The sequence below is a fragment of the Macaca fascicularis genome, chromosome 16 (assembly GCF_037993035.2).
Source record: "Macaca fascicularis isolate 582-1 chromosome 16, T2T-MFA8v1.1".
Taxonomy (NCBI): domain Eukaryota; kingdom Metazoa; phylum Chordata; class Mammalia; order Primates; family Cercopithecidae; genus Macaca; species Macaca fascicularis.
This window is the reverse complement of record NC_088390.1, coordinates 33,646,350-33,661,535: the sequence shown is the minus strand read 5'-3', so window position 1 is coordinate 33,661,535 and position 15,186 is coordinate 33,646,350. Positions and strand designations below refer to the sequence as shown.

General features: G+C 42.2%; 1 protein-coding gene across 2 annotated transcripts in view; it reads right to left on the bottom strand.

The window, feature by feature from the left end:
- Positions 1 to 10,279: 10,279 nt before the first annotated feature.
- NLK (nemo like kinase) overlaps positions 10,280 to 15,186 on the bottom strand; it is a 152,634-nt gene continuing 147,727 nt past the window's right edge. For both annotated transcript variants that reach the window (XM_005583202.3, XM_005583203.3), the window contains 2 exons: positions 14,476 to 14,569; positions 10,280 to 12,063 (listed from right to left, as the gene is read on the bottom strand). In XM_005583202.3, the coding sequence (XP_005583259.1) occupies positions 12,009 to 12,063; positions 14,476 to 14,569 (149 nt within the window). In that variant the 3' untranslated portion in view covers positions 10,280 to 12,008. The remainder of the gene's footprint in view (positions 12,064 to 14,475; positions 14,570 to 15,186) is intronic.

Below are 15,186 nucleotides of genomic sequence, written 5' to 3'. Positions count from 1 at the left end.
GGTGCAGTGGCTCACACCTGTAATCCCAGCACTTCGGGAGGCCGAGCTGGGCAGATCACCTGAGATCAGGAGTTCTAGACCAGCCTAACCAACATGGCAAAATGCCATCTTTACTAAAAATACAAAAATTAGCCAGCCGTCATGGCTCATGCCTGTAGTCCCAGATACTCAGGAGACTGAGGCAGGAGAATCACCTGAACCCAGGAGGCAGAAGTTGCCGTGAGCCAAGATCGTGCCACTGCACTCTGGCCTCGGTGACAGAGCGAGACTCTGTCTCAAAAGTAAAAAACAAACAAACAAACAAAAAATCAAATGATGATATTGATAGAGAAAAATGTGACAAAAATTCAAAATTCACTCACAGTTAAAAAAATAATACTCTTAGGCCCAGCTGGGTCACTCAGACCTGTAATCCCAACACTTTGAGAGGCTAAGGCAAGAGGTATTACGTGAAGCCAGGAGTTCAAGACCAGCCTGAGCAATGTAGTTAAGACCCTGTCTCTAAAAAAAATTTGTTTTAAAATTAGCTGGACATGGTAGTGCCTGTAGTTTCAGCTATTCAGGAGGCTGAGGTGGGGGAATTGCTTAAGCCCAGGAGTTTGAAGTTACATGATCACACCACTGTACTCCTGCCTGAGTGGGTGACAAAGCGAGACCCTGTCTCTTAAAAAAACAAACAAAAAGACCAGGTGCAGTTGCTCATGCCTCTAATGCCAGCACTCTGGGAGGCTGAGGCTGGAGTATCACTTGAGGCCAGGAGTTCAAGACCAGCCTGGGCAACATGGCGAAATCTCATCTCTACTAAAAATAAAAAAATTAGCTGGGCGTGGTGGCACATGTTTGTAATCCCAGCTGCTCGGGAGTCTGAGGCATGAGAATTGCTTGAGCCCGGGAGGTGGAGGCTGATGTGAGCCAAGATCGCACCCACTGTATGCCAGCCTAGGCGACAGAGGGAGACCCTGTCTAAAAAAAAAAAAAGTGTGATACAGGTGAAATGACAGAGTGACAGATAGCTAGGTCAATGGGACGGAATATAAAATACAGAAATAGATCCACGCAAATATGGCAAATTGATTTTTGACCAAAGTGCAAAAGCAACTGAATAGAGAAAGGATTCCTAGACTGTGTCCACTGGAGTCAGGACACAAAATGACTGTATCACTCCGAAGGACTCCCTGGAGCTATCCCTGTGTGGTCACTCCTCCTCTCACCCCTAATGTTTGGCACCCACTACCATCGCTATAGTTTCATCTTTTAGGGAATGTCATACAACTGGAATAATACAGTGTGTAACTTTTTGAGACAGGCTTTGTCCACCCCTAATGCCTTTGAGATTTGTTCTGTGTATCAATAGTCCATTCCTTTTTATTGTTGAGCAGTAAATATCCCAATATATTAATGTGGTTTGTTTACTTGGTCACCCATTGAAAGACATTAGGGCTGTTTCCAGTGTGGATCAACTACGAATAAAGCTGCTATATTGGGGGGCGGGAAAAAGCTGCTATATTGGGAGGCCAATGCAGGTGGATCATGAGGTCAGGAGTTTGAGACCAGCCTGGCCAATATGGTGAAACTCTGTCTCTACTAAAAATACAAAAATTAGCTGGGTGTGGTGGTGCGTGCTTGTAGTCCCAGCTGCTTGGGAGGGTGAGGCAGGAGAATTGCTTGAAGGCGGAGGTTGCAGTGAGCCGAGATCACGCCACTGCACTCCAGCCTGGGTGACAGAGCAAGACTCCGTCTCAAAAAAAAGCTGCTATCATGTGGGCATATTCATCTCTGTTGGATAAATACCTTGGAGAGAGTTTTCTAGGTCATACGTAATTGCGTGCTTAACTTTAGAAAAAAGTGTCAAAGTGTTTTCTGGGATGGTTATTTTGCATTCCCACCATTAGTGGACAAGAGTTCTAACTGTTCTTCACCCCCTCAGTACTTCGGATTGTCGATTTTTTTTTATATTGCCCATTCTAAAATATGTGGATAGTGGCGCCTCATGATGGTTTTAATTTGCATTTTCCTATTGTCTAATGATGTCGAACATCTATTCATGTGCTTATTTGCCATCTTTATATCCTCTCTAGTGCAGTGTCTGTTCATGATTTTTTTTTTAAGTGCGTTGTTGGTTTTCTTATTGTTGAGTTTGAAGAGTTCTTTATATATTCTGAATACAAGTCTTTTGTTGAGTATGTGATTTGCAACTATTTTCTTTCTGTCTGTAGCTGTTTTTTTCATTTTCTTAACATTGTCTTTTATAGAACAAAAGTTTTTATTTATGATAAAGTCCAGTTTATCAATCGTTTTCTTTTGTAACGCATGGTTTTGGTGTCCAGCCTAAGAACTCTTTGCCTAAACTGAGGTCATGAAGATTTTCTCCTACTTTTCTCTAAAGGTTTTATCATTTTACATTTCTTTTAGATATATGATCCATTTTGAGCTAATTTTTGTATAAGGTGTGATGTTTAGGTTGAAGTTCTCTTTTTGTATATGAATGTTCATTATTCAGACATTGTTGGCTCTAGGAATCTATACATGTGTTAAAACTCATAAAGCTGTACACCAATGAGTCAATTTTACTTTATGTTACTTTATTATTATTAATTTTTTTTTGAGAGGGAGTCTCATTCTGTCACCCAGGCTGGAGTGCAGTGGCGTGATCTCAGCTCACTACAACCTCTGCCTCCCTGGTTTAAGCGATTCTCCTGCCTCAGCCTCCCAAGTAGCTGGGACTACAGGCGTGCACCACCACGCCTGCTAATTTTTGTATTTTTTGTAGAGGCGGGGTTTCACCATGTTGGCCAGGCTGGCCTCGAACTCCTGACCACAGGTTATCCACTTGCCTTGGCCTCCCAAAGTGTTGGGATTACAGGCGTGAGCCACCACGCCTGGTCAACTTTATGTTACTTTAAAAAAAAAATTTTTTTTTTGAGACAGGCTGTCACTGTATCAGCGAGGCTGGAATGCAGTAGCCCAGTCATAGCTCACTGTAACTCTGAACTCCTGAGCTCAAACGATCATTCCACCTCAGCCTCCCTAGTCGCTAGGACTATAGGCATGCACCACTTTACCTTGGTGATTTTTGTTTTTATTTATTTTTGTTGAGACAGGATCTCACTGTGTTGCCCAGGCTGGTCTCAAACTCCTGGCCTTAAGTGATCCTCCTGCTTCACCCTCCCAAAGTGCTGGGATTTACAGTCGTGGGCCACAGCACTCCGCCAAAAAAGTCATTAAAAAAAGAAAAAGTTATTTCTAAAGTACTTAGAACAGAACCTGAAAAACAGTAAGTTTTCAACAAGTGTTTGTTACTTAAATTCCTGGCTTTCCTAGGCAAGCCACCCTCCTATTATAAAATAAGCACCCATGGGTGGCTACTGACAGATCAGGAATCTTTGGGTTTTGTGCCTGGTATGGGATCACATTCTAAGTCATGTCCCCAGATGCTACTGTGCAAGCAGAAAAGAAGCAACGGGGAGATTTGGACTGTCCTGCACAGTTCCCAGTAAGAGGGCGGGGTGGAAAGGCAGATAGTGGTGGATGGGTCCAGGTGAACCTGCAGGCACCTTTGGAGGGAGGCATCCCATAGTCGCTCAGAGCCCCACTCCAGAATCAGACAAAACCTGATTCAAACCCTGCCTCAAGTGTTCAACCAGCCTCTGTGGCCTGAGGAAATTATTACATCTCTAAACTTTGGTTTTGTCCTCTGTGAAAAACAGGTCTTTAAAGTGCCCGTAAAGGGTTAGGAGGATTGAATGAAATAATGCCTGTCAGAAGCACAGGACTGTTGCCAGCTCATTGTTAGCACCCAATAACATGCTACATTTCCTTGCTATTGTTTGCAATAAAGAGACTGGCAGCATGCACCCTTAATGTGAACGGTGAGTTCTTTTGTTGTGGGTTTCAGGTCCTAATATTGTATTCTAAAAACGTTTAAAGTTACAGCAAATTGAAAATGGCTGTTCAGCAAGTGGTGCTGATGAGAATCAGGATGCTTTTTCTTTCTTTTGGCTTAGCCATAGTTTCTGTTTTTCTACAGCAGACATATATTACGTCGATAATTAGAAATAAATATGGAGGAGAGGATAAGGAAAAAAAGGTTCAACAGAGCAGGACCAGGGGCAGAGCCCTGTGGTGCAAAGTCACCACTGCCCACTTTCAGTCATGGACTTTAGAAACTTTTAGAGCCTTTAGAAACAGCCTCTCATCTAATCAGAAATTCTTGGCCAGGCGCAGTGGCTCAAGCCTGTAATCCCAGGACTTTGGGAGGCTGAGGTGGGCAGATTACTTGAGTCAGGAGTTCGAGACAAGCTGGCCAACATGGTGAATCCCCATCTCTACTAAAAAGACAAAAATTAGTCAGGCGTGGTGGCAGGTGCCTGTAATCCCAGCTACTCAGGAGCCTAAGGCAGGAGAATCGCTTGAACCTGGGAGGTAGAGGTTGCAGTGAGCTACTATCAGGCTGCTGCACTCCAGCCTGGGCGACAGAGCAAGACTCTGCCTCAAACAAACAAGAACAGCAACAAAATTCTTTCAGCCATTGAGCCATTTCACCCACATATCACCCCGTGTCCACAGGATGTCAGAAGAGGTTTTGCTGTGTGCCTTGCTTAAGTCCAGACACGAGGAGCTTGTGGCACCTCCATCCCTAACCAAATAATTCCATCAACGGGGAAAATCACAGCAACCCAGACTGATCTGTTCTTAGTTGTTTCTGATCATGTCTTTCCTTGACATGTACTTACAAACATGTCAAGGTGGTGGAAAGGGTATGGATTCTGGAGTGAGATGTTCTGGGTTTGAATCCCACTCGCATTTCTCCACTGTGTGACTTTGGGAGAGTTGCCTGGCCTCTCTGAGTCTCACTGTAAAAAGAGAATAGTAAAGCTCGTGTCACAGGCTTCTTTTTGACAACTTAAACAGTGGGTAGGCTGGATGCCGTGGCTCACGTCTGTAATCCTAGCACATTGGGAGGCCAAGGTGGGCGGATCGCTTGAGCCCAGGAGTTTGAGACCAGCCTGGGCAACATAAGAACCTCATCTCTACTAAAAACACAAAAAAATTAGCCAGGTGTGGTGGCATGTGCCTGTAGTCCCAGCTACTTGGGAGGCTGAGGTGGGAGGATCACCTGAGCCCAAAAAGTCGAGGCTACAGTGAGCCGAGATCACACCACTGCACTCCAGCCGCTTGGGTGACGGGAGTTAGACCCTGTTTAAAAAAAAAAAAGCAGCAACCAGGTTTCCTCAAGGACAAGGCAGGGGCTTCCTATCTTTGTGCCCCAGTGCCTGGCACAGACGGGTACCATCAATCCACCCCACCCCACCCTGATACATATGCCTCTTCCTTCTTGCTCACATCTCTGCCACCTGCCTCTCCCCACACTTCTCCACAATTCTCACCAACTCTCTCTCCACATATGCTTCTCCCCAGTGCTTACCTCTGCCCTCTCATTTCGCCCCACCCTGCCTTCCTGGCTTAGGGTGACAGGCCCCATTCTTCATTCCCATTCCGTGTCTCCAGTGTCCATGAGCTGCTGTGCAGCCTGTGGCCTGCTCCATGGCCTTCATCAGAACAGGGAGATAGAGGGGGAGAGTGATGCAGGGGCGGCAACTCATTTACCCAGGCACTTGTTAGCAGTTTCATTAGTTCCAAGGGCTCCGTAGAAAGCCATTAGCTGTGACTCAGTCTGTGCCATCCATCAGAGAGGGGGGTGGAAAGTGACAGCAGAGAGAGAAGAAAACAAGAAAATGACCCACTCCCGCCTTCCTGCTGCTTCCCAGGGAGAATGAGGCCAAGCCAGTTGGGTGGCAGCGATGGGCAGGGAGAGGTAGCACATACACCTCTATCTGCCCTGTCCAGTCCCCATGCTGGCAGTCCTCACAACAGTCTGCTCTGCATCCCTCCTACTTCAGGCCAACATGGTCTACTGGACCATCACCTCCAATCACCCAGGGCTGCAGTCACACACCCTCCTACTCACCCATCACTGAAACACCACAGGGAGGAGAGAAGGTGACTGGTGGGAACCCCAGAGTCACCGACTCAGGAAGAAGGGAAGCAGAATGAAGACGTTTCTTCCTGTTTCTGCCTCTTCATCCTTCCACAAGGGTCTCATCCCACTGCCAATCATCAAAATAACTTCCAGGTAGACTAAAGAGTTAAATGTAAAAATACATCGAACTGTGGAAAAACAGGAAGCAGAATCATCAGACCTCTTGTGGAAAGAGAGCTTTATGAGAGTAAAAACCCTGGAAGAACTCACAAAGAGAAAGGTCAACAGCCTTGCCCGTACAAGCGTTAAAATGGGTGTGCATGTCATAAAAGCGTTAACTGAAAGCATAGATCAGACCACCTCTTTTTGCCAGGCTAACTCTAATTTATCCTCAGTTCAGCTCCCCAGGGAAGCTTACCTGACCACTTCACCTGCTTTGGGTTAGCTGTCACCCCTGAGTACTCCAGGGCACTCAACTCTGTCTCAGAGCAGAGTTGAAACCATGGTGTGATTTCTTTATATTTCCATCCCCTTGAACCATAGGCACCTTGACATTTTATTGTTTTGATAATCTCCATGGCCAGCACACACAGATATTGAACACAAAGTAGAACTCAGTACAACTCAATAACTTTTTTTTCTTTTTAGTGACTGTTATATTTTCTGGTTATCTAGTATTTGTTTTTTTTTTCTTTTTGAGACATAGTCTTACTCTGTCATCCAGGCTGGAGTGCAGTGGTGCCATCTTGGATCACTGCAACCTCCACCTCCTGGGTTCAAGCGATTCTCCTGCCTCAGTCTTCTGAGTAGTTGGAACTACAGGCGCCCACCACCATGCCTGGCTAATTTTTGTATTTTTTTTTTTTTTTTTTTTGAGACGGAGTCTCGCTCTGTCACCCAGGCTGGAGTGCGGTGGCCGGATCTCAGCTCACTGCAAGCTCCGCCTCCCGGGTTCACGCCATTCTCCTGCCTCAGCCTCCCGAGTAGCTGGGACTATAGGCGCCCGCCACCTCGCCCGGCTAGTTTTTTGTATTTTTTAGTAGAGACGGGGTTTCACCGTGTTAGCCAGGATGGTCTCGATCTCCTGACCTCGTGATCCGCCCGTCTCGGCCTCCCAAAGTGCTGGGATTACAGGCGTGAGCCACCGCGCCCAGCCAATTTTTGTATTTTTAGTAGAGACGGGTTTTCACCATTTTGGCCAGGGTGGTCTTGAACTCTTGACCACAGGTGATCTGCCTGCCTCGGCCTCCCAAAGTGCTGGGATTATAGGCGTGAGCCACCACGCCTGGCCTCAAGCAATCCTCTTGCCTCAGCCTCCCAAATAGCTGGGATTACAGGCATACACCATTGTGCCTGGCTTCTAATTTTTTTGAGGAACTAGCATACCATTTTCCACAGCTGTTGCCCCATTTCACATTCTCAGCAGCAATGCACAAGGATTCCAATTTCTTCACATCTTCGCCAATATTTCTACAATATTTTTGGTTAATTTTTAATCTTTTGCTTTAAATATATTTTTGCCAAAACTTTGTGGCTGTAGATTCAGGCTCGTTCTAATTACAGAACACGTCTACCACATACACTACTGGAAAGTCCTAACTGGCAAACCACGCAGTCAAAACCGATTTACTTTCTATTGGGAAAGGTCTACATTCGTTTTATACATGTTTCCACAAAAACCATCTCACTTCTCAATTTTAAGTCAGACACAGCTGTGCCACAAATTTGCTGCCTGAATGAAATAAAATATCGCCAGTCCCAGTATTTCTTCCTAATGTTCTCTTAGCTTTACTTTCCAGGGGTTCTCTCTCAGGATTGATGGATTACCTGACAGTAGTGAGATGCAAGAGGTGAGGTCTCTATAAGCAAAAACTGTTTCAAATTGTCCCTTTAGTTGGCAACCCAAAAAGTTCTTATACTTAGGTATATTGCACCACATTAATACCTAAGATGTGTAAGAAATTCATCTTTCTTTTATAAGTGGGAGAATGATAACTGTGAAGAGGGATGTGAAAATAAAACTCCAAAAGAGAATGGAGGAAAAAAAATAGTGAAGATGGCTGGGTCCGGTAGCTCACGCCTGTAATTCCAGCACTTTGGGAGGCCAAGGTGGGTGGATCATTTGAGGTCAGGAGTTTGAGACCAGCCTGGCCAACATGGTGGAACCCCGTCTTTACTAAAAAGACAAAAATTAGCTGGGTGGTAGTGGCGTGTGCCTGTAATCCCAGCTATTTGGGAGGCTGAGGCAGGAGAATCGCTTGAGCCTGGGAGGCGGAGATTGTGGTGAGCTGAGATTGCGCCACTGCACTCCAGTTTGGGTGACAGAGTGAGATCCGTCTTAAAAAAAAAGAAGTTAGTGAAGTTGACTCTCTTAAAAGTACATGTGCTCGGCTGGGTGAATGGCTCACATCTGTAATCTCAGCATTTTGGGAGGCTGAGGTGGGAGGCTCACTTGAGCCCAGGAGGTTGAGCCTGCGACTGCCCTCCAGCCTGGGTGACACAGCAAGACTCTGTCTCAAGCAGACCCAAACAAACTTATGTGCCCACGTACCTCCTGGAGAGTCTTCGTTTATCCTTAGAGGTGTCTGCACCCCAGTTTAAAGAATGCTGCTGTAATTTATCATCCCCACAACCAGATATTATTATTATTATTATATGCAATCTGTGTTTGCTTAGTTTCCCCCAAGTGTTCACCGATTTCTTTGTTCACCATTCTTGAAGATCTGCTTTTAGTTATTCTTTTTCTTCCTCTTGAAGTACATCATCTTCTTGAAGTAAAGTAAGTCCCCTTTAGAACTGCCTTTGGTGAGGCTCTGTTGATAGTAAACTCAATTTGTTTTCTGAAAATATCTTAAAAGTTGTCTTAATTTCAAAATTCAAATTTTGTCTTCTATTCTTTTTTATTTTAATATAAATAATATTTTAAATAACATAGCATAGAGGGGAAAAAAAATTCTAAACCTTATGAGTCATCGCAAGAGATAATCTGCATCTTCCACATGTTCTCAAACTGCATACAAATTGTAGGTGATATAGCCCTAACTTACCTGTCCACACTGACTCTATTGGCTTTGGGAACTCCACAGTTTTGCAATTCCCAAAAATAAAGCAATAAGGAACAAATCTCCTTGGTTTTCTAAGTAGGTTTCAGTAAGAGCAGGTCAATATATTTTCCCAAATACTTATCTGTAAAGGAATTTAGTTTTTGTTTTTTTTTTTCTCTGAGACAGAATCTCGCTCTGTTGCCCAGGCTAGAGTGCACTGGCACGATCTCAGCTCACTGCAACCTCCACCTCCTGGGTTCAAACGATTCTCCTGCCTTAGACTGCTGAGTAGCTGGGATTACAGGCGCCCGCCACCTACCATGCCTGGCTAATTTTTGTATTTTTAGTAGAGATGGGGTTTCACCATGTTGGCCAGGCTGGTCTGGAACTCATGACCTCAAGTGATCTACCCACCTCAGCCTCCCACAGTGCTGAGATTACAGATGTGAGCCACTATGCCCAGCCAGAATTTAGTTTCAAAATGGTATGTATAACTCAAAATGATCTCTTGTAAGTGATGAAACTGGTTTCCTTATCTAAGCATTGGTGATATTAATATGGCTTCCTGACAAGTAATTCTTAGTAAGTATTCAAAATTTTGTTGAATGAATAAAATAATAAATGTATTTATATTAATTTACACGAGTTAGAATAGTCAACTGCCTCAATGTCAGGAAAAAAAATCCATTCATTTTGCTAAATAAAGAAAAGATAGGGAGAAGTACACACCACCTACAAACTCAAGAGTAATGTTTCTTTAGCCTCAGGGAAAGTATTTTGAAGCTAGGCAGCCTGGTTTCAGGCCTTGATTACACCAACACTGGGCTGGGACTTCTTCCTTAGCTGAAAGTACCTTTGGGCTGCTAGGGGCAGGAGGCAGAAGTGAAGAGGAGGGAGGTGTCAAGTCCCTCTTTACCAGTCTGCTTCATACAAAGCAATCTACTTTTATTTGTTTAATATATTGGACTCCAAGATATTGCTTCAAAGAAAAAAAAGTTTGAAAATCACTGGATTAGAGACTCTAAGGTCTAAAAAGACTTCTATATTGTGTGTATTTAAATCACGTCTTTGATACTGATTTAACTAAATTTTCAATATGTTGTCAGTCTAAAGTCTCTGAGAAGATTTTTAAAAACAACCTATTTCCTCAAAGATCAAAGTGGAAATAGGAAGTGTCTCAAAACTTTGCAAAGTCAGGATACGAGTTGTACTGAAGAGAAAACAAAAGAAACTGAAATAAAACAGATGAGACAACTTTTTCAAATGTCACATTTAATGTTTTCACCACTGTACTTCAAATCTACATTGTACAAAGTGACCAGAAAGTGTGCCACGGTAATTGACCAACCTCTGAGATTGTACCTTTCACACCAGTGTCTTCTTGGGCTCTTTTGATACTAAACACGTTTCTCATTCAAGTGAATTGAAATGCTTCAGTTGGGTTGATTCTCAGGAGCCTCATAAAAAAAAAACAAAGATATTGCACCATCTTTGTTTAGTAATTCAATGTTTGTTTCTTTCACAGCAAATAATTACTTCATTGAAGTTAAAACTTCCAAACATAACTTATTAATAGTCTTCAAATTCAGCTCAGATCACTCAAGTTGAAAATACTCTGCTAAATACAGATAACTTACAATAACTTTAACAGTTAATTGTCCATAACACACACCAAGGTTTTTTCCTAGACCAATTTTAAGACGATCCATTAGTATTCCTTGTACAGGTGAAAAATGATCTTCAATTTTCTTGTCTTTTTATTTTTAATATAAAAGTTGGAAGGGACATTCAAGTTTCAAGTCTCCACACTGAACTTAAAAAAAAAAAAATAGTCATCATCAGCATGTGGAGGTAAACAAGCCAAGTTGTATAACTCCAGGAGGTAGAGGCCTTCGATTTGTATTCATATGTACATATGCACAGAAGAATTCAGTGTTCCAACAGAAAAAAAGAACTTGTCAAAAAGTAATAAGTTATTTACTACTGTGACATTTCAAGACTCCCACAGCTTTGCCTAAGGACACAAACACATTTGACATAATTCCCTATGTGCCTTTTTTGTGGCTTAAATTTTTTTTTAATTTGTTTTTGTCTTTTATTATTTTTTTTACTGTCCAGTGCAGGAAAAGTCTCACAAAATTTCACAGACCTAAAATGTGCAAGCTAGTTCTCTTTCTATACAGCAATGTTGGGATTCTTTTGAAATTAGCCCAGAAATGAATTATTTACACACATGAAAGATGCATGCTTGGGGTTCTTTTATGTAAGAAAGAGCAGAAAAACTTCTAATAAAAATAGATTAAATATATATATATATATTTATACTGGGTAAGGAAAACAAAAGTTTAGTCTCTCCTAGTCACAAACTCATTCTCTCTACCCACAACATTGGATTTTAGACAGCACACATCACCATCACGGCTCTAATGAGAAGCTAATTATAGGGCTTGATCATTAGGTGGCATGCCCCTCTTCCCTACCCTCCCCCCAGGTGCAGCCACGATCAGCTCATGTGGCTCCATGATTGGTTGCAGGCAAGGTTTCTAGATTCTTTAGTTTTAGAAAACCCCAAATCTTTAGGAATGGCTCAAATATCAAAATGTATGACTGTCCTTTGTGTGTGTGTGTGTGAACAATCTCACTTCATTTTAGAAAAGAAAAACAAAACAAAAACATAAAATCCCAAACTCCCAAATTTGGTTCAATTCTCTTTTGTTCTGAGGTGAGCCACAACAGCTGCACTAAATTCATAAAACATGTGCAACTCTGGGTAAAATATTTTTCTTCTAAAAGCACAACCACTTTACAAGATTAAAAGTCTAGTAACATTTCTAAATATTATTCATATCATACAAGTAGTGGTTGTTAATTTAAAACTTCATTAGTAAAATTACAGTACAAGCATGATTAACCTCCAGAATTGCAAATCCCAGACTCCAGTGGAAAGCTACATTACATCTTCAGTAGTACATTATCTTCCACCATTACTCCCACACCAGAGGAGATGGGGGCATCTCAGATGGCTGAGCAACAGTGGAACTGGAAGAAAACAGAGATGGAGAAATTAGTTGTAATGTCACAATGGACAAAAGGGTAATTCACTACTACCTGTTTTCCTCTCTTCCTCTGAAAAAATTAAGTCCACTTCTGGATTTTTATTTGTTTCTTTGAAGTTGAATTTGCTCTAAGTTGCTTGTTTATGGACCTGTTATCTATGGAGAGGCAATCTGGTATAGTGGTTAATATGCAGGCTCGAAAACAATATGTCATTTACTAGTTGTATGGCACTGAGCAAGTGCCTTAATCTCTTCTCATTTGGAAAGGAATGATGCTGTTTACCTCATAGGATACTGTGATGAATAAATGATAATAGATGTGAAGTGTTTTTCCACAGTGCCTACTTGAAAGTGTAAAGTAAATGTAGGTATTACAAGTAATAATTTCAATAATCAATCAGGAAAATAACCTTAAGGGATGTAGAATTATCCATTTAAAAGTAGCCTCTCAAAATACAGTGGCTTATTTTGAATGGGCCTTATAAGCATTCTTTTATCAAATATTAATGGAGAAGTATAGGTAATCATTTAGCATTGGTTATCCACAGATCTGTTATTGGCTTTTTCCTATGTCTAAGGTTGCTAATTAGATTACAAACTTGAGAGGGAAAAGTATAACCCCTTGTTTCCCCAAGGCCCAGGATCATTTGCACCTAAGCCGTTAAACTGCCTAACTGACTGGGTCACTGACTCTTAGGGGAAAATAGTAAAACAAAGTAATTTAAAACCACAGATAAATAAAAATGCAACTTAACTCTTTCTTCCAATAGAAAAATACATGGAAGAAATGAAAGTCACTCGATTTTACAAACTTTAAGCATAAAATCTTGACTGCGGCCCAACAAATACAACCAACTTTAATATGATTAAAGGGAAAGAGCATCAGGGAGAGAGAAAAAGGAGAGGAGCAAGGCAGCAGGGAAGATAGAGACTGTCACGACTCAGATCGGAATCCACCCTTTGTCCTGCTTTGTGATACTGGAGCCAGACCCTGTTCATGGTTCCCCTTTTCCACCTAGCTTAATGTTAGCTTTTGTCAACACAGGGTGCTGGAAGGGCATTTGCAAGGCTGTAGCATCAGGAAGCAGTCTCCCTTCCTTGGTTTGTTGTGCTTTTTTTTGGTCATGTGGAAGGCTCAGCTTTGGTCCACCCGAACTCTCCTGGCAGGCGGTCTTTGATGGACCAGTTCTGCCCACACCTGCTGGCACACTTCCTCTTCTGCACCACCCTTGTGCTGTGTGTTCCTGTTTCTGTGGCAGCCATACCCTCTCCAAAGAGGTCCTTACATGGAGGACCCTCTTCTAAATTCTTAATTTTCTTAATTTCTTTCTTGTTTACTCTCCTCAGTCTACAGGGAGTGGCTGCTTTCTGCATTTGCTACTTCAGCAGCCTTCAGAATCCTCTTTATGCCTTTTAGCAGTTGATCATCTTTCCTTGTTAACAATTCTTATTACTGAATTTTCCCCATTCATATTATAGGGAAATGGTTTATTTCTCCTGACTAGACCCTGATCAATATATAAGGAGTTAAGGAAAAAGAGATCAAGAGAAGGAAAGGACAGAAAGACAAGGAGAATGAAGCCTGGTAACTTCCAACATAGGTTCATAGCTCTACCATAAGCCTTTTGACTTCTCTAAATAGGCTACACTAAGCCTTTTGACTTCTCCTCTAAATAGGCTACACCAGCAGTCCACCTGCACATACAAAAATTATTTTCTTGCTTGCAGTTATTACTAGGGAGTGGGAATGGTAGTGGGAACTGAGATGACCACGTCTAACTCCAGGACAGGTGGCCACCATACTAATGCTGCAGTAGGATCGCCACGTACCTGATGAGGCAGCACAATGGTCATCTGGGGAAAAAATCGCCAAAGCAACCACAGTCAACTGGCACCAGTGTAAAATGTGATGCTTATGGTGTTTTTTTTTTTTTTTCCTTTGAGATGGAGTTTTGCTCTTGTTGCCTAGGCTGGAGTGCAATGGTGCGATCTCGGCTCACTGAAACCTCTGCCTCCTGGGTTCAAGTGATTCTCCTGCCTCAGCCTCCTGAGTAGCTGGGATTACAGGCATGCACCGCCACACCTGACTAATTTTGTATTTTTAGTAGAAACGAGGTTTCTCCATGTCAGTCAGGCTGGTCTCAAACTCCAGACCTCAGGTGGTCTGTCTGTCTCGGCTTCCCAAAGTGCTGGGATTATAGGCATGAGCTACTGCACCCAGCCCAGATGCTTACAGTTTTAATACACTTTTGACTAAAGCCAAACCTCATAACAGAAACTTTCTGTTGCATCTTTTATCTATGTTATCTAAATAAAAACAGAAAAATGCTGAATAATGAAGTAACACTGGCATCCTTTTAATTCTAATAAGAATGTTAGAAATACATATAGTTACCTAATAAAGCTCTTAAAAGCAGCAGACTGAGGGTTGATGCAGAGAGGCACTCTGTTTCCTTTCTGCTGTTCCAAAATGAACTGATGAATAATTTCTGTGGAGAAAACAAACATCACACAATCCATGATAATTTGCAAGCCCGGGAGCAGTGAATTCTCAGCTAACTCTAGCCAGCATCTGAAAAGCATTTCCTACTGATTTAGTTGAATCAAACACACACATCATCTATCAAGCAGAATTCAGCTGAACTTCCTAAAACTAAAATGACAGCTGTTGCTAAATATAAGCAAGAAACGTACTAGTGGCATTACGCAGACTGCAACCCCATCAGTGGGAAGAGTAAAATGGTCTATAAATTTGAGAGAGACTTCACAAGTTTGGCATTATGAGTGAACTCTTCTAAGTTGCTGGCAATTATTGCCTTTTTGAAGATCACTTAAAGACCTCAGTTTGTATCTAGGTGTATAGTTTCAGGTGGTTACTTTGGGGACTACCCTCTCTCTTGTAAAATGTCCTACAGTAGACACTAAAATCACTCAGAAGTTTGGATGTCATTACTCCCACTGTATCCCAATAGGAGATCCTGCCACAAAATTTTATGAGTACACTATCAGAAATTCCCTTCTCTTGTCATCATCCAAGGAATAATTCCCACAGTGAATGTTTATGCTCTATGGAGCATAACTGTTATATAAAGAAGTTCAATACGTT